Source organism: Crocuta crocuta, unplaced genomic scaffold (genome assembly GCF_008692635.1).
Source record: "Crocuta crocuta isolate KB4526 unplaced genomic scaffold, BGI_CrCroc_1.0 scaffold17, whole genome shotgun sequence".
In the NCBI taxonomy this organism is placed as follows: Eukaryota; Metazoa; Chordata; class Mammalia; order Carnivora; family Hyaenidae; genus Crocuta; species Crocuta crocuta.
The window spans coordinates 1,295,575-1,321,826 of NW_027532041.1; the positions used below are offsets into that span (position 1 = coordinate 1,295,575).

At 45.1% G+C, this 26,252-nt stretch overlaps 1 protein-coding gene across 2 annotated transcripts in view; it reads left to right on the forward strand.

The window, feature by feature from the left end:
- The first annotated feature begins 1,088 nt into the window (after window positions 1-1,088).
- Window positions 1,089-26,252, forward strand: part of GNG12 (G protein subunit gamma 12) — a 128,777-nt gene continuing 103,613 nt past the window's right edge. The window contains exon 1 of one of the 2 annotated variants that reach the window (XM_077776344.1): window positions 1,089-1,475. In XM_077776344.1, coding sequence (XP_077632470.1) covers window positions 1,136-1,475 — 340 coding nt within the window. In that variant the 5' untranslated portion in view covers window positions 1,089-1,135. The remainder of the gene's footprint in view (window positions 1,476-26,252) is intronic. The other variant, XM_077776345.1, reaches the window with a different exon arrangement.

The following is a 26,252-nucleotide window of genomic DNA, read 5'->3' on the forward strand; positions in this document are numbered from 1 at the left end:
ATACTTGAGTAGGGGTCAGGAGGAAAGTAAGAGTCAGATGATGTCCTCACCAAGGTCCTTGGCTGCTAGCTTCCCTGGGCCTCACGTCTTCTCTTCTTTTTTTTTTTATGTTTTTTTTATTTATTTCTAGGAGAGAGAGAGAGAGAGAGCGTGAGCAGGGGAGGGTCAGAGAGAGAGGGAGTCACAGACTGAAACAGGCTCCAGGCTCCGAGCTGGCAGTCAGCACAGAGCCCGACGCGGGGCTCGAACCCACGAACCGCGAGATCATGACCTAAGCGAAAGTCGGACGCTTAACCGACTAAGCCACCCAGGCGCCCCTCACGTCTTCTCTTCAGTTGTGAAACTCAACACACCTACCCCTCACCAGTGCCACCAGACTCCATTTCAAGCATGCACTCTGCCCACACTGGTTCCGAGTGACCTACTTTGGCCTCACCTTCTCTTTTGTCTCCATCCTGTCAAACAAGAAAGCAGATACCTGGGGATATGCAGGAAGTCTGCTGACTGGTAAGATTTCTGCATACCCATCTTTTTCACTCTTTCTGGACTTTTTGAGGGCGAGCGCCTTGTCTGATTCATCTTTCTGTCCCTCCGTCGCCTTTAGTGCAATGCTTGGCACACAACACGTGCTCAACGAATGTTCCTTGAATGGCTGTTTGTATGAATAGTTTGCACTCTGTATAAACAGAAGTGGCTCTTCAAACTACCTGACCTTGAATCCATTCAGAAAAGACCAACCAAGTCCAATTAATTCACTGTGCAGAACTCTGCCAGGTATTGGGTATTTGAAAGCCCAAATTTCACGCGGGAGAGCTGGAGGAAAAGCTCGTGATGGGTGCATGCACTTCAAATTCAACAATCCGCAGTTGTATCTCCATTTTCTGGGAAACAAAATCTCCCCATGGCCCCAGGGCCCTTTAAATTTTACTGTGACTGTTTTCTTAAGAAATTCCTGGAGCAGAGCCTAACTTTTGTGTAGGGGGTTGGCAGCGCTTACATTCGAGGCCCAGGGGACGGTTGGCATAGGGGTTAGCGAGGCGTTTGCACGCGAAGGAAACTTTTAAGAAGTCGGAGCAGCCCGGCGGAGGGTCGTGTGAAGTGGGGGGCCCGAGAGTCCTTGAACTCCAGGGCCTCCATGAATGTGGGGAAGGGAAAACGGGGATGGCCAAGGCGGCCAGACGTTTGTGGAGCTCCACAGCTCCCGACCTCTCCACTTCGGCGGCCCGGACACGGCCCGGGCTCCGCGGCCGAGGCCGAGAACAGCCTGGGTGCCTGGGTCAGAGGGAGGAGGGCCAGGGCCGGAGGAAGGAGTCAGGGGCAGCCGCCGCCCCGCCCGTCGGGCTGGCCGCCCCGCCTACCCCGAGCGAGGCGGAGCCGGCGCCCGGAGGAGCGGGAGGAGGAGAGGTCGGAGCCGTCTCCAGGAGCCCTTAGAGACCGAGTCCCCGGCGGCGGCGGCGGGGGGAGCGCACCAGCAGGCGAGTAGGCACCGAGCGGCGGGCGCAGGTGGCGAGTCTGGTCCCCGCGGGCACAGCGGCGCAGCGCGGGGCGTCGGCCGGCCAGTTCGGGGGCCGCCTCCGAGTTCCCAGGGCTGGAAGCGAGATGGAGGGAGGGAACGGAGGAAGGAAGGAAGGAGGGAAGAGTGTCCCGGAGGGCGGGGACTGGTCGGGGCCCTGGGCCCCGGAGAAGAGGATGGGGGAGGGCGGGCGAGGGACGCCGAGACCCAGAGACCGACTGCGAGCTCGCCCTCGACGGGCGGCGGCCGGGAGCCGCGGAAAGCGGGGGCCCCCACGGGGCCACGGCTGGGGACGAGGCCACCGGGACGGGGCCGGGAGCGGGAAGCACGGTCTCGCAGTCGCCCGCGCCCTCGTCGGCCCGCGGCCGTGCGCCCCGCGCCCGGTTGTGCTTGGAGGCTCGGGCGTTCCCAGCCCTTTCTTGCGGCGGTGCCAGGCTCGGGAGGCGGGCAGGCATCTGGGGGCGACCGGGGCGCCACGCCCCTCTTCCCTACTTTCTTCCGCTCTTTCTTGGGAGTAGCGGGCTGGCGAGCAGCCCCGGAACCCGCTCGCCGCCGGGTCTAGCTGGGAAATAGCGGGTCAGGGAGGAGAACCCAGCTCACAGGTCCCGCGGGGGACCCCCAGCAGTGAGTGGCTCGAGACGGTATTTGCAGGTGGTACNACTTACTGCATGGATCGGGGTGACTTATTTTTCCCCTTAGTTTAATCTGGGGCATATCAATTAAAACTAGTTTTTAAACGCTGTCACTCAGGTCGTAGGACTTGTTCCTCGCCTTATGTGTGTGTCTTGTAAACTTAAATCATTCATAACTTTCGCAGAAGAACTCATGGTTTTTGTTAAATCACCGCCGTGGAGTGAAACTTTGGACAACTGGAAATCTAAGGGAAGAAGCTGATGAGGCCTGTTATCTTGTAGTCACCCTTGACCGGGCGTGGTTGTATACAAACAAGGTTATAGAGAAGGAAATGGGCAAAAACCGGAGAGAAGGCAGGTCCCCTGCGCCCACGTGTCGGGGCTCGCTTAATGGCTGCTCCAAGTGGAAACAAACCGAGAATTTATGAAGACCTTGTGGAGTTGGACAAACTTCACATGATTAGCTTCCTTCCCATCAGTTATTTCCTCTCCTCCCCTGCTGTCTTTGCGGACACTGTTTAGATTTCCTGGGGCTGTTGTAGCTTCATCTGAATGGATTGTCTATAATGAATCTTCTGGATGTTATCAGAGTCAGGGTCTGTGTCTGTGTGTTGTCTAGTTTTAAAAGCGGAGAGTTCGGCTTTGTTTTTAAAGTGCTAGTCGCCACACTGCACCATTGCTGGTGCTCTGGCTCTGCTGTAAATTATCCCAGGATGGCGGCCCTCACCTAGGCGAACCAGGAAGGCAGGCAACGCAAGAAGGACGGGGTTGGGTTTTATTATTGCCAAAACAATCACATTCAAGTAAAGAGCTGTTTGGGTTTTTTTTTTTTAGGCCAAATTGTATGTATTAACAAGCCCCCTTTTTTTCAATAAGCAAATGATTCACACACACATACTTTTTAAAAGTAATCAAACATTTTACAGACTCTTCAGTGATAAAAGGACTTTGGGATCGAATGTTTCGTCCCATTGCTTCCCTAACAGTTAACTAGCACCATAAAACTCTGGTTTAAGTCCAAAAAATGCTGAACAGTCTAATGACCGTGTTTTTGTAAAACCATATGAGAAATGTCCTATTTTCACTATCTTTAACCCAGGCAATTCACTAGTTATTGAACCCTGACAGCATTTACATTTGTGTAGAAGTACATGAAAATGTGAATCTGTGTTTCACAAGAAACTGAAAAGATTAGTATTATAAAGATAGCAAGCTTCAGTCTCATTTGGAAGATTAGCTCTCTAATAACGAGATTCCAGGTGCTGGGCTTGTATTGTCACTTGTTGAAGGACATGGGTGGTTTGTCAAGTTGTGACAGCAAAGAGCCTCAGTCAAAACACTTGAGGAAATGGTTAGCTAATACCAGATTAACTTTGTTTGTTTTTTATGTTGAAAACCTCTCTGGGGCAAAAACCTTAAAATTTCGAATTAAGTAATTTATTGCTGGATAAATTGTCGGATTTGTTTTGGGTGGTGTTTTTAAGTTTTGTATATGTCAGCTTAGGCTTAATTTAGGGAGGTTAGTTTTGGAAGTCGACATTTTGGGGGGCCTGATTTTGGAGGAGAAGCTGTTTCACAGTGGTTTGAGATATGAGGTCTGGTGTCAGACAGACCTGGATGGGAATATTAGTTCTTTAACCTTTTCAGTTTGATTTGTAAAATGGGGATGATAATGGTCTCTATCTCGACGATTTTCATGAGAATTTATGAAACAATCTTTGCAAAACTTTTTGTACCTAACACAGTTACTTGATTAGAGATTATATTTTCTATCTGACTCTAGCAGTAGGCTATTGGATAAATTACAAGATGTCAGTTTGAGCTTTCTGAAAATGCTAGATAGAGCTATTTATTTTATTTTTTAACTTTATTTATTTTGAGAGAGAGAGCGCGAGCGAGCATGTGAATGTGAGTGGGGGAGGGGCAAAGAGAAGGAGAGAGAATCCCAAGCAGGCTTGGTGCTGTCTGGAGCCAGATAAGGGGCTCGATCTCATGAACCAAACTGTGGCTTGAGCTGAAATCAAGAAGCAGAAGCTTAACCCGACTTAACCACCCAGGTGCCCTGGAGCTATTTTAAATTACAAAGAAGATACCTGATTTTATAGATAGAGCTGCCTATCTAGAGGTATAAAATATCTGCGCACATATGTGTGTTATATTTCTACCACAGTGGTATGAATAATTATGATTCATTAAAGTTTTAATTTATTAAAGTTTTTATATGCTTTTAGTGCTAAAGTTATAGTCATATAATATTTTTAGAGCCAGGCAGTCAGAAACATTTCATTAATCATATTTTAAATTTAAAGAGAGTTTATATTTTAAAAAGTTGTGTTTATTAGCCCTGGATAGGAAATTAAACCAGGAACAGAAATATTTATCTTTAACCAAGTATGATTTTTAATTAAAGTATGAAAAAATGTGACCCAAGGGTTTCCAGTTGTTTTTCATGTACTGATGTTCAGTGCCAACAGATAAGCCATCAGAAGTGTTTAGTACTGATTGGGAGCATTTTGTAAACGTTTTATAAAAGTGTCGTGACTGATTGTAAACTTTTGTGAGAATAAGTGTTCAGCTGATTCAAGGACTCTACTCATCACATTATTGAATCATTTGCAAAATTCAATGTTTCTGTCTTTAAACCAAATCCTTTTAAGCACCTGTTGTTTCTTCCTTAATGGGTATCAGGTGCCTGAGATTGGATTGATTGGCATCATAGCTGGTGTAACAGATGATTTCTCATTTTACTGATTGTCCCACAAGGTGGCAGAGAGGGTTTTTTATAATATTTTAAAATAATTGTAAAGGGTACAGTGTTATCATGAATCATTTCTTGCCTATGACATTATACTCCGAAAAGTGAAGGACTTGATTGAATAAATTGATTCTTTTCACTCCTACAACATCATAGCATAGAGATGGATTCCTGACTCTTGCTTCTAGGTGTGTAGAGTGTGGGCAAGTTGCTTCATATCTCTCTGCTTCCATGAGGTGTTAGAAGGAATAAATGAGTTCATCCGTCTAAAGCATTTAGAACAGCGACTAGCACAGACTCTATGTTCAACAAATACTAATGTTAAATTATTACTTCCTGAGATTTTCTTTCTAAACATTATGTAATGAGCATGTAATATTTTTGTAAAAAGGAAAACAACTGTATGAAACTGTAATGTTTCCCCCAAACTTGAAAAAGCTCATTATATAGGGGTGCCTGGGTGACTCAGTCAGTTGAGTGTCCGACTTTGGCTCAGGTCATGATCTTGGAGTTCATGAGTTTGAGCCCCACATGGGGCTCTGTGCTGACAGCTGAGAGCCTGGAGCCTGCTTCAGATCCTGTGTCTCCCTCCTCTCTGCCCTTCCCTTGCTCTCACTCTGTCTCTCTCTCTCTGTCTCTCTAAAAATAAGCATTAAAAAAAACCACCTCGGTAATTATAAAGTCCCGCTAAACAATACTTACAAAGTAAGAGAATATGATTAGGCAACTGTCATTTCATCTTTTAAATGTGAAATGGATTGCTACGTTAATTTTTTCAACAAATTCTCCTAGATCTCAATCCCATTTTCCTTTCTTATTAGAAACTTAAAAAACACACACACTAATCCATGAAGTCTATGTTATGTTCGGTTAAGTAGGGAAGAGAAGTGTGCATTTTAACAATTACAGCTAGGTCAAGAAAAACGGATTTATGCAGATGAAGGAAAGTCTAGAAGAAAATACAGACCAATGGATGGTGGGATTCTGGTACTTTGCTACTTTTCTTCCCAGTTTTTTCAATGAGTATATATGTAATAAAGTCTACTTGTGTAACAGTTACTCAGTAAAAACTCTGGTTTATTAGCTACAAATAGCAGGCTTTTGTTGTTTGAGAAAAAAACCCCAGCAGCTTTCATAGCAGTTGAAGATTCTTAAATGTCAAAACCTTTGTAGTGAAAATTGTTGAGCGGGAGAAGGCCGTTTTATTTATTTATTTATTTTTAAACGTTTTATTTATTTCTTAGAGAGAGAGAGACAGCATGAGCAGAGGAGGGTCAGAGAGAGAGGGAGACACAGAATGTGAAACAGGCTCCAGGCTCTGAGCTGGCTGTCAGCACAGAGCCCGACGTGGGGCCCGAACCCACGAACTGTGAGATCATGACCTGAGCCAAAGTCAGACGCTTAACCGACTGAGCCACCCAGGCGCCCCGGGAGAAGGCCGTTTTAGAGGTTCATAGGTTTATCTTCCTAAGAGGTGTTTGAAATTAAGGACTGCAGACAGACTAAGTCTACCAACCTTGACTTTATGGAAATGGTCACTTCTCAGATCTAGGCCCTGCGTTGACAAGTTGCATGCTACAGCACCTTCAGCTGTCAGGTGCCTCCACAGTGGTCACGAGGAAGACATGACTGCACTTAGTTTAACAGGAAAGTCTGACAGATAAAAAGTACTTATAGCGCAATTGCGTGCTTCCATTTATTGAGCTGTTCCAGAGGTACGTCCAGCGAGAGGGCCAAGGGATGTGGGGGGAGAGGAGTGGGAGTTCCATTTAGAGGCTATAAATCAAATCAGGAAAAAGATGGGAAGAGGGCCGCTTTTAGGGATGAGATGACCACCTGAGGAGAATTAGTATTGCCTTTCCACCGGGGTTAGCCCTCTTTCAGTCAGAGATGGCAAAGCTTCCAAATATTGCCTCAAAGACCCAGCAGGCCTGAAGTGATCTATGAGGTCAGCCTCTCCTGTACATGGACTCCCAAAGAAGCCTTGAGAGTACAGATGAGGGAATTGGCCTGCTGAGTCCAGTTCTAGAATCCACCTCCTACCAACAAGGCCCGGCCTCCCCACTGTTCTCTCTGAAGAAGAGTAGTGAGCAGGTGACTTGGACTCAGGGAAGAGTGGAGTGATTTGACTGAAGGTTCCTTCTAGCTGGATTTTTCTATTCATTGCCAAGTCTCTTAAAAATCACTTCTAATGTCACTTAAATGTTTGGTTTCTCACGTCAGGCTTTATTGGGTACCGTAAAAGTGTTTAGTGTGAGTGTCTGGTTGTCCTCCTCTGACAAGGAGGGTTTCTGTCTTCTTTTATGGGTCTGCATTTCAGAAGATTACTATATAATAAAAACCAGGCTGTTGCAGACTGTTAAGACTTTTGATATTTTGAATTCTGCTGGAAAATTAGTAGCTAAAAGAAGAATTTCTTGTATGTAGGTCTGCTTGGTGAATCAGTTGCTAAGAATCTTCTGTAGTTTTTCACATTCATTAATGATAAGCAGAGACTGGGTTTTTTTCCAGAGTAGACACCACCATTCTCCTTGCAGTCAATGTCGTGTGACATAGGCTTCCCCTTGGTTGATCAAGGAGACTCATGTAAGTTCTGGTTTAACTTGGGCGGCATCATCATACATGTTCACTGGAGTGGGCATCAGTCATCACCTCTACACTTGGAGAGAGTCCATCCTGAATGGCTGTGTGCAAACCACATGAGCCCACTGGGGGTGGAATCTTAACTTCACCAATATAGAATAATCACACTTTTATTTAGTGGCAGATGCTAGGGGCCAGGATGTCCCTGAGCACTGAATGTTAAATCCTAACCCTCACTGGGACCCTTTGACTGAGACCAAGCTTGTGGGATCTCAAATTTGTCTGCTTTTCACGGAAGAAATTCTTGCAGAAGGCAACACAATTTAGCTCTCAATGTGGGCTAAATAAATCTAAGGATAGAAAGAGGAATCAAAATCCACAAGCTGCTTGGACTTTATTGAGGCTTAGTAAGGACTTTGTTGATGTAAAACCATTACACCAGGCTTATTCAACCTGAATCTCGGGCAAATTGGAAAAATGTTGAAACCAGCAGACTTGATGCCTGTCCTGTACCCAGACTCCTGAAACCTTTTGAATTATTAGAGCGTGGCCTGTGCATTACACCACGGGGCCTCATCTGGGTGTATAAGGTCATGATTGGCTGCTCAGACAAGTTGTCAGGGGAGAATTGGATGCCTGGCCAAGTAGCAGAAGGATTGAATTGTGACTCCTTGACAGGGCTGCCTTGAACTCTTGCACATGTTCACTGCACAAGAGTGTCTGGCTAGGGAAACAAGGGGGGCTCAAATCTGCCCAAAAAACCGCATGTCCTATGCTTGAACTGTCTCTGCCAGGAGAAGGGAGCATTTCCTGATGCCATCAAGTCTGCAAGCCTAGGTCTACTTGGAGGGCTTGCTTTTTTCTAACTCCTGCAAAGGCACAGTGTGGCTGCAGCGGCTCTGCCTCTCACAGGTCTCTTTGGCCGCAATAAACTCTGAATGTCACAAGCTGGTAGGGTCTGGCACATAGTAGGTGTTTAATAAATGCCAGTGAACTGAAGGAATAAAACCACATTCTCTGTGTTGTGTGTCAGTGAAGTACATGAGCCAGAGCTCTTTTTTAATCAAATAAGTAACATCGATTGTATCTGTGGAAGTATAGGTTTCCCCCGATGGGCTTCTTAGTCTTCCAGTCATCATTTCTAAGGGGGCAGGTCAAGATCAGTACTTGGGGAGTTGTCGACATTGTTCACTGTTAGTCAAACGCTGACAGCATGCTCCGTATTGCTGGGGTCCCTGTACCCATTTCGTGGTCTCCCTGATGAAGGGAATACAGTGGTGACTCCTGGAATGTGCAAAGGGATTAGTGTTATTTATTGACGCTTGGTCCCTCTCCTGGGGGAGCAGGATGCAAAGGACAGTGGCTGCAGGAGCCTTTGGAACTTACCTGGGAGCAACTGCTTCTCCTGTAAAATAATTTTTTCTAGTTTATGGTAAGAAGGGAGGAGAGCCTTATTGCTAAAGCTACCAAAACCTAAGGGAGTTTGTCTGTGCCCCCTCAGTGCCAGCTGGCACTTCTTGTATACTTTCTCTTTTAAGTTGATCCTTTAGAAAGCAGAGCCTACTTTCAGAATTAACTTCCTCTTCCTGGCTGCTCTCCCAAGAGGCATTCGCACTGCAGGTAGGACAGGTCATGGAATGGATCAAACTGCTAAGACAGTGGTTCTGAGGATAGGGGTGCTGGTTTGAACTTAGGACTTTGGCCTTCTGCACCTGTATGAAGGGACTACCTAGTTTGGAGGGGGGGTGAGAACCCACAGGTATAAAACCGTAAATGCCTTTCACATTTGATCTTGGTTAAGTGCAGCCTTCTTCAGACAAACTCAGATTCCCAAAACAGAAATAGCAGGATTCCCTACTGAATTTCTTTAATTTTTTTTTTTTAATGGTTATTTTTTGAGAGTGCAAGCAGGGGAGGGGCAGAGAGAAGGAGACACGTAATCGGAAGCAGCTCCAGGCTCTGGGCTGTCAGCACAGAGCCCGAAGTGGGGCTTGAACTCATGAATTGTGAGATCATGACCTGAACTGAAGGCAGGCGCTTAGTGGACTGAACCACCCAGGTGCCCCTCTACCAAATTTCTTTAGATAGCGGACTCACCTATTGCATTTATAGTTATGGTCTGATTTTACAAAATTCCAGGAGGCTCAACTTTTCAGGAATATCTCTCTGTTGAACTAAGCAGAATATCTGGATACATGCTTACCCCCACCCCTTTTGTTGTTTTTTTTTTAACATAAATCTCTGATGAGCAGCATGCTTCAGCCATTACCGTCCAAAGTGAAAAGGCAAATACATGCCCCTGGCATGTTGCCTGGGAGGTAATCTTGGTGTTTCTGTCTTTACCTCCCATTCACCTGCAGTTCTTTGGCTTTCTTCTGGCTGTAATAAATAGCAAGGGCTTCAGGGATGTCCCACACCCAGCAGGTGATGCAAAACAGGGCAGAGATCACCCTCTCCAGGCTCACTGTGCTCATCTGAACTCTGCACTGAGGTTTGTCTCATTTACTGATGTCCCCATGAGAACTCACCTGCCTCGGTGAAGATTTCCCAGATACCTTCTGCGCTGTGCTCCTTCTTAGGCTTGTGTCTTCCAGGTGGTCTTGTCCTCTTCCTCACACTCCTGTGAAAAATGGCTTATACAGCCTCTTCATTTTTTTTTAAAAAATAGGTCATGTATTCATATGGTCCTGCAAACCCACACAACCACGTATAAATGTGAACACTGAGAGGGGCGCCTGGGTGGCTTAGTCGGTTAAGCGTCCGACTTTCGCTTAGGTCATGATCTCGCGGTTCGTGGGTTCGAGCCCCGCGTCGGGCTCTGTGCTGACTGCCAGCTCAGAGCCTGGAGCCTATTTCAGAGTCTGTGTCTCCCTCTCTCTCTGACCCTCCCCTGCTCATGCTGTCTCTCTCTCTCTCCTAAAAATAAATAAAACATTAAAAAAATGTTTTTTTCTTAAAAATGTGAACACTGAGAAACTGTGGTGCACCCCTTCCCCATCCAAGTCTTTCCCCCCACTCCATAGGTTGTAACTTGTAAATACAGCAAATAAGAATGTGTGTGTGTGTGTGTGTGTGTGTGTGTGTGTATACATATTTGAATTAGGGGCACTTGGCTGTCTCAGTCAGTAGATCATGCAGCTCTCTATTTGAGGTTAGAGGTTCGAGCCCCACGTTGCATGTAGAGATTACTTAAAAATCAAATCGTTAAAAAATATATAAATAAATAAGCAGTATGTCCTGGAGATCTCTATCAGCACATTATTTTGCCACTGTGTGGACATACGGTAGTTTATTCATCCAACCCCCTGTTGCTGGACTTTTGGATTATTTCCAATCTTCTGCTATTACGAGCCATGCTACAACAAATAAAGGTGTAATGGGTCATTTTGCGTCTGTGCAGGTACACCTAGAGCACTGGTTCCCAGAGGCAGGTCTGCCGAATCAAATGGCCCTGAAATCCCCCTCTGGAAGAGTTGACTCACTGTGCCTTCTCACCGACAATGTGCCAGATGGCCTTTTACCCCACAGCCGCACCAGCAAGAAGTGTGTCGGCTCTATTTTTGCTAATCTGGTTGGTGAAAAATGGTAACTTGGAGTTGTTTAAATTCTTTGAGTTATGAGTGAGGTGGAGGTTTGGGGCAATTTGTACATTTTCCCCTGTGCACTGTCGGTCCTGCTGTGGGCATTTATTGACCTTTCCTCCGGAAGCAAGCCTCCATCAAAATCTCTTAAATACAGACAAGAGTGTGATGGCTCTTTTGGGCCTAAGGGTAGAGGGGGCTGCCAAATTGTCAGTGCAAAATTGAGAGAAGTGGAAAGTAGGGTTTTATGCCAGTTGCTAATGTCTGATTTATAAATAGTTTTCAGCTAATGGTATTATTAAACTGGGGCTTCTCCAAAATCATTATAAGGATGATCTTCTAGTCTAGAATTTCTCTCAAACAGAAACAAGAGATTGAGAATACATAAATTCCAATGGCATTTCCTGCAAGATCTTTTAAGAAGTGTAGAATTTTCTATTTATGTGTTTCTCCTGAGAGGCCCTAGGTGTCACATTTTTTTGTTGTTTGTTTCCCCGCTGAATTGGGCTCCTGTTCTTCCTTTGACTTCAGCATCATAGAGCCGTCTACTCTACTTCCAAAGCAAAAGAGAAGAGGAAGGACAGTGTAAGGCGACAGTCCGGAGTTCAGGATTTGACGAGAGGCATAGGGTTGGAATTGCACAGAACCGTCCCTCCTCTCGAGCTGCTCTTTCAGTCAGCTCTGGGGATGAGGATACGTTAACAGAAAAATAATTGTCATCTTTTTAAAAATGAAATCCATCAAAAGAGAGAAAAATCATGGTTTAGCAAAAAGAGGACTGTGGGTTTTTTGGTTTACTTTTAGAAATTTGAACGAGGCAGTACTGTATGTCTCTATCAAAAAGAGAGAGGAAAGTCAAACCCCACATCAACAATAAACTCTCTTCCCCAGAGTTCGCACATTTAGTAGAGGCCCCTGGAGGCTCTAGAAAGGAGGACCTACTCCTCCAGGGCCCAGGGCCCCTGTTTTACCACCTGCGTATGTCGATTATCATTTTTGTGAAGGTGGCTTTTCAGTTCTCTGGATGCTTTTTATTTTTCTTCCCAGTGCTTCTTTCTGTTGTTGTAGAGCTGGCCTCCCCCACTATAGTGTCAGCTCCGTAGGACAGGCTCTTGGTCTGCTGTTCTGTCCGCGGTACCTAGAAGGTGGAGGTGTTCTGTCAACAGTAGGTGAATGAATGCTGCTGTGGAATGTGCCTTCCGGACCTGGCTGGGTCTCTGCAATCAACCGTGATAGGGTCCCATGTCAGACATGGGCCTGGCCTGGGTGGGGTGGTGGCATGTTCGCCATTCCTGGCCTGGTCTTTCAGCAGGATTCTTTAGCCCTTATGTTGTCTCTGACAGTGTGCATGATGGTTGAGAGCTCGAGCTTGCAGTCTGCATCACCTGGGCAAGTCACCTGACTTCTCAGAGCCTCTGCAAAACAGAGGTAATAACTCCACATTTCACCAAATTCAAGATGCCATTAGTTATGAAACATGCTATTCTGTGTGCCAATAAGCAAAAAAATTTCTGCGGATTCAACTCTAACCCACATCAACCATCATCAGCCTTATGACTGTATTACTTTTCTGTGGCTGCCATAGTAGATGACCACAAATTTCACAGCTTTAAACAGCATACCTGTATTGTCTCACAGTGCTGTAGGTCAGAAGTTGGCAAGGGTTTGGCTGGTTGCTCTGCGTTTTACAAGTCCTACATCTTATTGGGAGGCTTTGGCACCTGTTTGCAGGGTCATTGAGGTTGTTGGTAGAACACAGTTCCTTGAAGTTGTCAGACTCCATGCTGGCTGCCAGCTGGGGGGCATCCTCAGCTCTTAGAGACCTCTCTCTGGTCCTTGCACTTGGAGCCTATATCTCAGGGCCAGCAGCATAACAAGTCCTTCTATGCCTGGAATCTCTTTGAGGTCTCTTTCTGTTCCATCTTTCCTCCAGCCAGAGAAAGTTCTCTACTTTTAAGGATTCGTTTGATTTAATTGGGCCCTCCTGGGTAATCCAGACTATTTCTTCCCCACCTCCACCCATATTAAGGTCTGTAACGTACCTTAATTATAGCTGTGAAATCCCTTTTGCCATGTAGTATAATATATTCACAGGTTTCAAGGATTAGGACATCGGCATCTTTGGGGGACCATTCTGCCTACTCAAAGAGTCATCCCAATAGAAGGGATATAAACAGAATATGCTTCTTAGAATTGATGAAATATTATCTTTAGCTTAGGAATAAAGGAGCTACTGATATATCTATATAAAAATATATATAAACATTCAGCATGATAATAGTTAAGTGCTCAAGTATTAAGGATTGTTATTGTAATTAGTATTAGGATCATAGTGCTCCCATTAAAGCTACTGTTAATTTCAGTTGAAGTTGTTCACACAGTTAAATGCATTTGGAGCTGATTGGGGGAGAGAGTGTCCAGCAGGTAATTTGATGACGAATATGTTGATGTGCTAGGGGCTTTACATACACTTATTCTCGCCTTGCGGTAGCCCTTGTGTGGTAAGTAACACTAGCTCCATTTACAAGCCAGGAGGCAAGTTCTGAGAGGTTGAATACAGCTTAAGAGCTCAGTAGCCAGTGGTGGTGGCATCTTGGTTTGAAGCCAGGTCTGTCTGACTCTGAAGTCAGCACTCTTCATGGCACATGTTCCCTGTCCCTAGTGGTACCATGTGAAAAGTGCAACAGGGAGAGGTGGCCACTAGGTTTGTGGGCTGGAGGGGGTGGCCTCCTGGAAAGGGAAGGAACAGAGAGGAAGAGACAGTGCCCTGTGACATGTCTGTCTTGTACTCAGATGTTTCCTTGCTAAGAATGGTTTAGCTCATTGAGGACAAAGGTCCTGTCCCTTCAACCTTTTTTCAGTTTTTAGGAAGTGCAAAGATGATCTGTTTGCATTCAACAGGTATTTATCAATTACCTACTCTGGAGATACAGCTATGAACAATACTGTGATTTATAATAAGAAATACATATACGTTTCATTCTTCCTGGCACTGAGTTCCTAAAATTCTTGGAATTTTTTAGGTGATGAGAGTGATGTGTTCTTTTGTTAGGTTAATGAGGTGACTTTTGGACCCACCCATAGGCTTGGGGCTGGTTACTAGGGGAACTAACACAGGATTAGAAAGTTGGAACTTCCCCTCCCAGAGGAGAAGGAGTGGAGTTTGAATCAGTCACCAGTGGACAGTGATTTGATCAGTTGCATATATCCAGTGAAGCCTCCATAAAAACACACAAGGAGAAGCCGAGGACAGCTTCTGGTTGGTGAACACCCAGAGATGCAGGGAGAGGACCACGCCTGGGAAGCTCAGTGCCCTCTTCCCACACCTTGCCCTATGCGTCTGTTCCATCTGGCTGTTCCTGAGTTGTAGCCTTTTATAATAAACCAGGGATGTAGTACGTAAAAGGAGTTGAGTTCTGCCAGCCATCCTCACACATTAACCAAACACAGGGAGGGGGTCATGGAAATCCTGGATCTGTGTCAGAAGCATAGGTGACAGCCTGGGCTTGAGACAGGCGTCAGAAGTGGCAGGGTGGGTGGGGCTGGCAGTCTTGTGGGACTGAACCCTTACCACGCGGAATCTGATGCTTTCTAAGGTAGACCCTGTAAGAATGAGTTGAGTTGTGGAACACTCAACTGGTATTGGAGAATTGCTTTGTGGTGTGAATCCCCCTCTTTCCCCCATGAACTGGATTGGTGACCAGAACCCTTTTATATACTGTGCATGATTTTCAAAGGGAGGTAAATTTAGCATTGGGGAATTTCTGCTTTTTAAACTCTTTTAAGTGTAACCAGGACAAAGGGGGTAAAGAGAAAAGGAGAAGAGTGGTTTAGCAGAACTGGAGTAAAAGTAGTAGCTACTGGAATTCAATAAACTACTCTAAGATTGCCATCTCTAGAATTTTTCCCAAGGTGGAACTACAGATTGTCTATCTTAGGCTCTTGAAATTCAGGTAAACATTGTTGAAAACCAATATTATCATCTTCTGCTCAAAACCTGCCTCTTCATTCCTTCTTTCTTTCTTTTTTAAAGTTTATTTATTTTGGAAGGAAGAGCAAGCAGGGGAAGGGCAGAGAGAGGGAGGGAGAGAGAGAATTGTCCCAAGCAGGTTTCATGCTGTCATTGCAGAGCCCTGTGTAGGGCTCGATCCCATGAACCGTGAGATCATGACCTGAGCTGAAATCAAGAGTTGGAAGCTTAACTAACTGGGCCACCCAGGTGCCCCTCGTCCTGCCTTTTCTAATTGGATTCAAGACTTCTCCATCCACTCAAGATGCCAGGCTGTGAACCAAGTCATCTGGAACCCCTCTCTTCTCACCTACCTCCAGTTCAGACACTCAGGGCACCTACCAATGCCTGCTACATCTGCTTCCTGACCAGCCCACATGCCTGCCCTTTACCCCTGCTGCCTCTCACCTGAATGGTTGCCATGGCTTCCGAACTGACCTTGACCCTTCACACTGCCACTAGGGTGATTTTTCTAAAACTTCGATCTGAGTATGTCACTTCCTATCTACCAGCCCCCGCAAAGGCATCACAGTCTAATGGTTAAAGGTTCATACTGTCTAGGTTCAAGGCCCGGCTATGCTTCTTATAAGCTCTGGAATCTCAGAAGAGTTCTTTATTCACTTTGTATCTCCATCTCGTATCTCAAAAATGGGAGTGATAGTAGCACCTACCACACAGGTAGGTGTGTGGAGCAGAAAGCCCTCAGTGAACATTGTTCTCTCCCAGTCCTTGATAGCTGGGGCGCACCTTTCCTGCTGCCCCCCCCCCCCCCCATGCAGGACTTAGTCTGCAGATGGAGTTCTTTGATTTTTTTTCCCTTTCATAGTTTATTGTCAAGTTGGTTTCCTTATAACACCCAGTGCTCATCCCCACAAGTGCCCTCCTCCATGCCCATCACCTCCCTTCCCCTCTCCCCTCCATCAGCCCTCAGTTTGATCTCAGTATTCAATTTTAGTATATGTGCTGCTGAAGCGAGCACTATTCTCAGTATTCAAGAGTCTCTCATGGTTTGCCTCCCTCCCTCTCCCCAACTATTTTTCCCCTTCTCCTCCCCCATGGTCCTCCATTAAGTTTCTCCTAACTCTCCTATAAGTGGAAGCATATGGCATCTATCTTTCTCTGACTTATTTTGCTCAGCATAACACCCTCAAGTTCCGTTCATGTTGCTACACATCGCTAGATTTCATTCTTTCTCATTGCCATGTAGTATTCCATTGTATGGATAAACCATGTCTTCTTGATCCATTCTTCAGTTGATGGACACTTAGGCTCTTTCCATGATTTGGATATTGTTGAGAGTGCTGCTATGAACATTGGGGTATGTGTGCCCCTATGCATCAGCACTTCTGTATCCCTTGGATAAATTCCTAGCAGTGCTATTGCTGAGTCATAGGGGAGTTCTGTTGTTAATTTTTTGAGGAACCTCCACACTGTTTTCCAGAGGGGCTGCACCAGTTTACATTCCCACCAGCAGTGTAGGAGGGTGCCCGTTTCTCCACATCCTCGCCAGCATCTAGAGTCTCCTGATTTGCTCATTTTAGCCACTCTGACTGGCGTGAGGTGGTATCTCAGTGTGCTTTTGATTTGTATTTGCCTGATGATGAGGGACGCTGAGCATTGTTTCATGTGTCTGTTGGCCATCTGGATGTCCTCTTTGGAGAAGTATCTGTTCATGTCTTCTGCCCATTTCTTCACTGGATTATTTGTTTTTTGGGTGTGGAGTTTGGTGAGTTCGTTAGAGATTTTGGATATTAGCCCTTTATCTGATATGTTATTTGCAACTATCTTTTCCCATTCCGTCGGTTGCCTATTAGTTTTGTGGGTTGTTTCCCTTGCCGTGCAAAAGCTTTTTACCTTGATGAGGTCCCCGTAGTTCATTTTTGCTCTTGATTCCCTTGCCTTTGGGGATGTGTCAAGTAAGAAATTGCTGCGGTTGAGGTCAAGGAGGTTGTTTCCTGCTTTCTCCTCTAGGGTTTTGATGGCTTCCTGTCTCACGTTCAGGTCCTTTATCCATTTTGAGTTTATTTCTGTGTATGGTGTGAGACAGTGATCCAGTTTCATTATTCTGCACATTGACAAGCTAGGGACGTACACATGTGCACAGTTCATATTTAGACATTAGCATAGCAATTCGCCAGTCATTTTATGTCTCTTGAATCTGATAAAAAAAATTGGACCTACATTTTACATTTCATTTTTGTAAGAGTTCATTTTTAGTGCATTTTATCAAAGTATTGGTTCATGATGAATTGGAAATAAAACCAAAAAGCCTGTCTCTCACCGCAGATGGTTTGAGAAGCACTCCTGTGTCCCCACAGGCCCTCTGTAGACTCCCTCACACTGGCCAGGTTACCCTCACTCACTGTGTAGCCTGACATCTCTCTGAGTTTCTTCCCAGTTCTTTCCTCTGCCTAGAGTTTATTGCATATTTATTAAGCGCCTAATTAAATGCCAGTCTCTGGGGACATAAGGCTGAATAAGGTACTGCCTCTACTTTTGAAAAAGTTTCCCTCAGACTACCCAGGGAATTCCTGTCTATCTTTTGAAATCTAGATAATTTCATTTTTCACCCACTGAGAAAACATTTATTACACACCAGCAGTTTACAAGGCACTTGCTATGAGGTATTCCTGCCCTTAAGGACCACAAGCCAATGGGGAAGACAGACACGAAGTGAACAAACAAATAACAGCGTTGGGATAGGTGTGTCTCATAGCATTGTGAGTAGAGAAGTATGGAAAGGCAGAGGAAGGTGTGCCTGGCTTCCTTGGCCTGGGTAAGGGCGGTTGGGGAAGTCAGAATGATTTCACAGTTAAAGTAAGTGCAGCGTCATCAAAGATGAAGATGAGGTCTTGAGGTCAAGCTCGGGGCTAAAGCCCAGCTCTGCTACTCATTAGTCATGTGACTTTGAGTGACCACCTCTCTGACTCTTCAGCTTGCTATGACAGTACCTTGGACAAGGTGGCTTATAAGTGACAAATGTATTCCTCACAGTTTTGAAGGCTGGGAAGGCCGAGATTAAGACACTGGCAGGTTCAGTGTCTGATGAGCACATGCTTTCTGGTCCATAGACAGCTGTCTTCTCACTGAGTCTTCCGGACAGAAGACGGAGAGCTCTCCAGGGTCTCTTTTTGAAGAGCACTGAATCCCATTCACGAAGCGTCCACCCTTGTGACCTAATCACCTCCCAAAGGCGCTGCCTCCAAATATGGTGGTGTTGGGTTTAGGATTTCAATGCGAATTTTGAGGGGACACATGCATTCCGACCATAACGTGCTCAGAACTTCAGATTCCTCATCTGTAAAATGGGGGCAACAGTACCTGCCTACTTCACAAGGGTGTTTTGGGGCTCACCTGAAATTATTACAGACATAGTGTACTTAGAAGAGCTGCCATGTACAATTCCATAAATGTTAGATGCTGTCACCTTGTTGCTCTCTTCCCTGCCATCCTCTCTGGACATATTTACATTTTCTCTTGTGTGGGTTTTCAGAAGCAGACTGTTCAACTCATTATGATATTGAATTATGCAGCTTTACCTGCTGGTGACCAGCACTGGCCAGTGTACAGAAGACTCAATACTTAGGGAATTTCTATTGTATTAAAATCTAACCTTAAGCGTGTCTTTTCAAAAAGCTTTGCGAGGAGTCTGGTTGTTATGGACTGAATGTTTAGGTCCCCTCCAAAATTCAGGTGTTGAAATCCTAACTCTCAAAATAATGGTATTAGGAGGTGAGGCCTTTGGGAAGTGATTAGGTCATGGGGACAGTGCTCTCATGAACAGGATTAGCTGTCTTGCTCCTCCAACCATGTGAGGACACAATGAGAAGATGGCCGTTTTTGAACCTCTCTGAATCTGCTAGCAGCCTTGATTTTGGACTTCCAGTCTCTATAACTGTGAGAAATAAATGTTTGTTATTTAAGCCACCCGGTGCATGGTATTTCTGTTACAACAGCACTGGTCAAGCATTATTTTCCATTTTATAGATAGGGAAACTGAGGCTCTTTTCATGACATTGCTGTTACTTGCCCTGGGTCACGGAGCTAGCTAAGGGCAGACATGAGATTAGAACCCCGCAACTCTTGTTTCCCTATTTTGTGCAGTCTTGTCAAATCTACCCTGTGAGCAGGGGTCTGTCTGGGTGCTGGCCGGGCTCAGAACTGCTTATCACTGCCTGTCCTGGATGGTTGAGTGGGCAGGAACCAGGCTTGGAGAGGCCTCAGGACACACCCTCTCTCCCCACCTGACTGGCTCACTGCTGCCGCACTGCTGTTTATGGGTTACACCCTTCAGGGTGAGGGCTCACCTGGAACCCTGGAGTGGAGGACAGAGGTGGCCTGAGCTGGAAGCAGGAGGCTGCAGGGGGATGGAAGGCGAAGGGGAACCTTGCCTAGGAGTGAGTGATTTTTAAGGAAAGCCATGGAATGGAGCGAAGGAGGAAGGAGTCTGGTGACGTCAGGCAGATCTTAGGAGATCTTGGAGTCTTAGAGATTTAGGAGATCTCTCATAAGGGTATCCAAAGGGCAGAGAAGCTGATATTTCAACTTCTTTCCATCACCGTAAACATCTTGATGCACTTTTCTTTCCCCTCCCCCCCGCCCCCCCCTTTTGCAAGGNTCTCCTCTGGAATATGTTCTGTACTCTAATCTCTTAGATTGGGTTGTAATCTTTATTAGGGAGGCAGGGCAAAGGGGTGAAGTCACACCAAGGACTCTGACCTTGAATTTTTGCTTGAGAAAAGTTTAAAATGTAGGATTTTAGCTTATCTTTAAGTAGCTTTTTTTTTCTTCTGAACAAAAGAAAAAGTTCTCAAAGGGAATAGGATCTGGTGGTTTAGGCAGCCTTGGCAGAGAATAGACCAGGATAGTGGCTTTAGAACTGGTCTGCATGTTAGAATCTGCTGGGGAGTGATTTTGACAATCACCGAAGCCCTGGCCGCACCCACACAGCCCCTCTAGCCTGGGGCCCCAAAGGTGGTGGAAAACTCCCAGGTGGGTTCAGCATACAGTCAGGGGTGGGGAGCTCCGGGAGGGTGGCCTTCTTGCTGCCTGAGTTAACTCTCCCTCTGCAGTGCTGATCATTGACACGAGGGGAAGTCGTGATGTGGCAACCGGTGAGTCTTATGGATTCTGGCCCGTCTTCCTCACGTCACTTTGGGGTTCGGGAGCAGACTTTGAGCACGCATCCTCTCTGCGCATCCTCTTCCTTGAAACGTACTGAGCTCTATCCTGGAGCTATCTAAGCCATCCCTTAAAAAACAAAAAGCTCTTCCTACATATGACTATATTATTGGTATATTCTGTTAGGCAAAAATAAAAAGGAGTGTCCTGGAAGGGTGAATGTTACCACCCTCATTTTGACAGCACAGTACCTGGGAACAAGAATAAGGTGCTCTGGTGCTACAGGAGACTTGATCAAGGCTCTGTCTCTCTGGCAAGTCACACCACCCCATGACAGTTTTCTTGGGAAGGATGAAATCTGGGATTATGTGACATAAGTGTTACGTCCAGCTTCACCATATGGAGCCTAAGAGCAAATTGTTTTTGAGGGGCATATGTAGGCTCTTGAATTTTGACTAGAAATGGCTTTCATGGTCAACATAAGTTTTTTTTTTTTCTTAAATAGTTTATTGTCAAGTTGGTTTTCATACAACACCCAGTGCTCATTCCAACAAGTGCTCTTCTCCATGCCCATCACCCCCCTTCCCCTCTCCCTCACCTCCATCAGCCCTCAGTTTGTTTTCAGCATTCAAGAGTCTCTCATGGTTTGCCTCTCTCCCTCTCCCCAACTATTCCCCTTCTCCTCCCCCATGGTCCTCTGTTAAGTTCCTCTTAATCCACCTATATGTGAAAACATATGGTATCTGCCCTTCTCTGCCTGACTTATTTCACTCAGTATAACACCCTCAAGTTCCATCCACATTGCTGCAAATGGCCAGATTTCATTCCTTCTCATTGCCATGTAGTGTTCCATTGTATACATGAACCACATCGTCTTGATCCATTCGTCAGTTGATGGACACTTAAGCTCTTTCCTTGATTTGCTGTTGGGTCAACATAAGTTGTATGTCCAGTAGCGTATTTTTACTTTGTCAAGGAAAGGAAAAATGGTGAGGGAAGGTGGCCTATAAAATTTACATTCATAGAAATGATTTCTGGGTTTGTTTTGCTGGATACAAATACAGTTTTTTGTTTTGTTTCTGAGGGTTGGGATTTGAATGTCCATTCCACATAGATTTTCCCCATTCACCCCTGAGAGCTAGAAGTCTTCTGTATGGTAATGCTTTCCAGAAGTATCTGAAAGTGGGAGTCCCACAAGAACTCTATTGGTCATAGACTGAACAGAAATGAAAAATGAAATCTCAAGAGTGTAATGTGGTTTAAAACCAACTTTTTATTTAAAAACCAACTTAGTTTTTGTAACTTTGATGATGAGAAGGAGCGGAAAATAACTTTTCTATGCCTGCTCTTAAGCAGGCTTTACAAGCCTTGTAAAATTTAATTAGTTCATTTTATGGAAGAGAAAACTATAACTCAGAAAGGTTTGGTAACTTGCCCAAGGCTGCACAGCCAGAATTCAGACCTGTGCCTATTTCACTATACCATGTTATCCTCTAATATCTAAAAAACACCCATGACTCAAGAAGCATTAATTTTCTAATACCTTTAAGAAACTTTATTGTCTACAGAAACTTTTCTTTTATTGTCCTGATAAGCATAGAGATCATAAAAGCACATAAAAGCATTGTAAAGCTTGGGGCTTAATGGAGTCAGCATCTATGTGAAGGACAGAAAGTCCAGAGAAGAGAAAGTGGAACTGCTTCCTGGCAGGTACCATTTTTATAAAAAGCCCAGTAATCACTCATGCAAATTTGTTTTTAAACTGGCTCATAACAGCTGCAAAGAATGGACTTATGAGTTCCCAGCTCAATTGTCTTTTTATTGTTTGTGACTTGTCCTTGTTAAAGATGGGGTTTCATAGGTAGGAACAGTTTTGCTGATGGTTAACATGCTTTTGGTTGATTATGGTAAACCGAATGTCGTAGTTTGGTAATTTCACCAGAAAACAGTACTGAGGAAGTTTAGAATAAATGTTGGAAAAGTGACAGAATTAAAGGGTTGGCATTGTCCCAAATTTCAGGAAGGGCTCAGAGCTGGCAGTCTGCAGGGGGTGCTAATGGACATTCTGGAAACTGTTTGCTAAGCAAGTACAAATTTTTTTTTCTTACTTTGCATGTTTTTGCAATGTTTTCTAAAGGTGTTTTTAAAGTTATGCTTTATAAGGTGAGACAGTGTTCATTGTCCATATTGAAAAGAGGGGTCCTATAATGGCAGAGAGCAGGAGCCTAACCAGCACCCAGTGCTTCCACTTGCTCTGTGTGACTATGAACAAGTTCCTTAACCTTTCACTGCTTCAGTTTTGTCTCCTGGAAAATGGAGACAGAGCCCCTCCTTCCTGGGGCTGTTGTGAGGCATAAATACGTTGATGTATATAAAGTGCTGAGAACTATGCCTGGCACTGAGCAAACTAGAAGCCCAGTTAATGTTTGCCACTGTTATTTTAATTAATTGGAGTTTAATCTAATTGGAGAGACTGGTGGAGATAACGGGGAGGAGGAGGACGCTGGTGTCCCCCTCAGCCAGCCTTCTGTGGATTCTAGCAGGATAAGTAACTCTGTTGGGCTCAATGACTTGAGGTTCCTGGTTTTTATTCTTGCAAAACTCCACATCTCTATTTCTCCAATCTGGAATAGTAGAAAGATCATTGAACTATTTATTTTTAAAAAAATCTTATCATTCTAGCTGTACTTTCAAAAAGTATTAGATGTGGCCTCTGCTGACAATAGATACTCAGTGGGGGTAGAGGTGGACCCAGGAAGTGAGCGGGAGCTCCGTAAGGAGACTGCATTGTTCCAGGCACTGTGGCAGGGGCCTCAAGCACAGGCATGGACTGATGCCTGAGCATCCGGTCCTCTGAGGAACCAGCCTCCCTCCCAACCCCAAATCATAGTGAACAGTGTAGTTTTCCCCCTGTGGTGAAAAGAAATGTACCGTTTTCTGTAGAAATATTTTTTTTCTGGCCCTACAGTCCAGCAGATTTGTCACGTAGATCCTTAGGTGAGGGAACACTGAGGGGTAGATTCCTTAGTATCTTCAGCACTTATTCCCAGGGAATATTTGGAGAGGGTGTTCTGGTGGCTGTGTCTTATTTTAATCCTTGAAATGATTAGAAAGATGCAGTTTCATTCTTTTTTTTTTTTTAATGTTTTTATTTATTTCTAGGAGAGAGAGAGAGACAGCGTGAGCAGGGGAGGGTCAGAGAGAGAGGGAGTCACAGACTGAAACAGGCTCCAGGCTCCGAGCTGGCAGTCAGCACAGAGCCCGACGCGGGGCTCGAACCCACGAACCGCGAGATCATGACCCAAGCGAAAGTCGGATGCTTAACCGACTAAGCCACCCAGATGCCCCTCATTCTTATTCAGTGATTATGTTCCTACAGGAAATAGTAAAGTCCAAGTGCACTCTTCTCCTGATCTAATTTGATAAAGGATCAGAGTGAAAAGTCCTAAGAAAGGAAAGTGGGGAGTCAGAAGCCTGCCTCTGGAGTTTTAGGTGCAGAATCATGAGATGGTGGTCATTGTGGTCATGGAGTCCAACTTCTCTTTACCAATTAGGAAACTGAGCCCCAGAGATTTGCCTGAGTTCAGAGCACTAATTGTGGCATCCCTGAGACCCCTGATTCCTGGTCCAGCTGCCTGCTTTCCACCCAGCTTTACATCCTTGTCATAAAGGGTGTGCTTTAGAGCAGATCTGTGCAGTAGAACTTTCCGCTGCCATGGAAATGTTCAGTCCAGATACACATGGCTCTTGAGTACTTGGAACATGACTTGTGTAATTGAGAAGTTGAATTTTTTGCTTTATTTAATTTTAATTTTAATTAAAATTTATATACCCACATGTGGCTAGTAGCTATCAGTGTAGACAGCCCAGCTTTAGAGATCTTAGAGGAGAAAGAGGTCTGTCTTCCCTTACTTCATTCTTACCAGGTAAGAGGCTCACTTTTTCTAGTGGTTCAGGTACATCTGGCCTTGTGCCAAACCAGGAGACTAACCCTGGACCAACCACCCCACTTTCTGGATGGAAGTTGGCTCCTCTGTAAAATGAGGGGGTTGGACTCCGATCTCTCTCTGAGGCCTCGTTAGACCTAGTTCTTGCCCCTCATCAGCAGCGTGAACTTTAGAGGGGCACTTAGCTCACCTGTGCCTCAGTTCCTCAGTTTCCTCATCTGTTACCTGAAGTAGTTAACACCTATTCTGTGCCGCACCCCCCCCCGCCCCATACACACACATGATATGATATTGGGAGAGGCTCAAATTAGAAAATCAGTGAGGAAATCCCTTTGCTTCCTCCTTCTTAATATATTTGTTGTCTGGCAATATTTTTAGTTTTAATATGAGTCGTGGGTGGGTTTTCTTTTCTCCTATGCTGCACTTGCTGGACTTCGGTGTCAAGGTGAATCTTTTTGTCAGGGTAGAGACAGTAATAAGTCAACAGCCCATATGCAATATGAGCTGGAAGACTCAGTACTGATGACAGATGATGGATTTGATCAGTGGTGCTAGTTTTTCATAATCTTGCTTAACTAGGCATTCCCTCATCCAAAGTCTGTTGTTTCTGCTGAGAAACCAAAGCAGATCCCCTTTCATGAGAACTGTGGCATTTCTTTTTTTTTTGCTTTTTTTCCCCATCAGCCTATATAAGGCCCATGTGGAATGTGGGGTGCCGTATGCTTTTCAGTAAAGGAACCTGCTCGGGAATTGTCTCCCTAGTCAGCACGTCTACCTTAGGGTCCTCACACCTTGTTCCCAGGCACTGATTCTCTACTGTCATACCCACAGCCCACTGGTGGACCTTGACTCTCTCCAGAAGTGCATCACCAAATTTTGGTCAAGGCATAAAATCTCTTTCTGCTACAACACAGTAGGTGTGCTGACCCCACCTGAGTGGAGTACAGCCTGCCCTGGGTAGCAGGCAATGTGACATGTAGCTGGGGCCGAAGAAGGATAGCCAGCTGGGCATTTGTGAGAAGTTTGCCCCCACACATATACAATAGCAAAGGCAGGCCAGCAGTAGGGCTCTTGAGGGCGACCTAGAGGGTGACCTCGTGTGAAGTAACTTAGCTGAAGATAACCCTCAAATCCCAGGAAGCATTTATTTTACTGCGGCAGGATTTACTTTATAATTATGGTTGAATGGTATAGGGGTTGACTCTTAGATTTTTTTCAATGTTGCCACCAAAAATTGCAATATTTGTAACTGTACCAAAGACCACTGTTTCCTGCCTTTGAGCTCCCTCGGGATGGCCATGGGGAATGAGGCAGGACCCAGGGGACACAAGTGGAGCCTTGCTAACCCAGTACCATCAGAGCTATCTCAAAGTTACATGTTTCACCTTTGCTCAAAAGGATTCCCCTGCTTGTAATACAGAAAAAAAAGTTGAAAACCACTACCCTAGAGAAGTGGTCCTCAACTTGGAGGGTTTGTTAAAACAGAAGTTGCTGGGCCCACCCCTGGAGGAGTCTGGATTGAGGTTCAAAAAATTGTGTAACTAGTTGCCAGAGGATGCAAGTGCTACTGGTCCTGGGAACACTTTGAAAATAAGAACCACTGATTCTAGAGAAAAGAAATAATAATGCTCACTACCTATCGTGTGTCAGGCTCCGTGTTAGATGTGATCAATTCAGTCTCCCCTGAGGCTGAAAACTTGTATTACTATCTCATTTTTACAAATGAGAAGGCACAGTCATACAGAGTTTGAGTTACTCGCTGCCATTAAATTGCTGGTCATCAGAGAACTAGAATTTGAACTGATGCCAAATGCTGTCCCAATCTGGGATTATCTCCTGCCTCTTTTGTAGATCAGGGATCTCCAACCTGTGACCCAAGGTGGGGGTGGGGGAAGGATTTATTGCAGGGGGTTTATAAATCCAGATGTAAAGAAGGCATGGCCTGCAGACTGAATGTCTCACCTGTTGGACATCTGTTGTTCAAATGCATCTTTGTGATAAAGACACTATGAAGTCATATTAAGTGGTCTCAGCTGGACAAAGTCCATGTGGATTGAGCATTTTCTCACAATGGGTACTAAGAGGACAGCTTCTATTACCAAGTGCTAGGA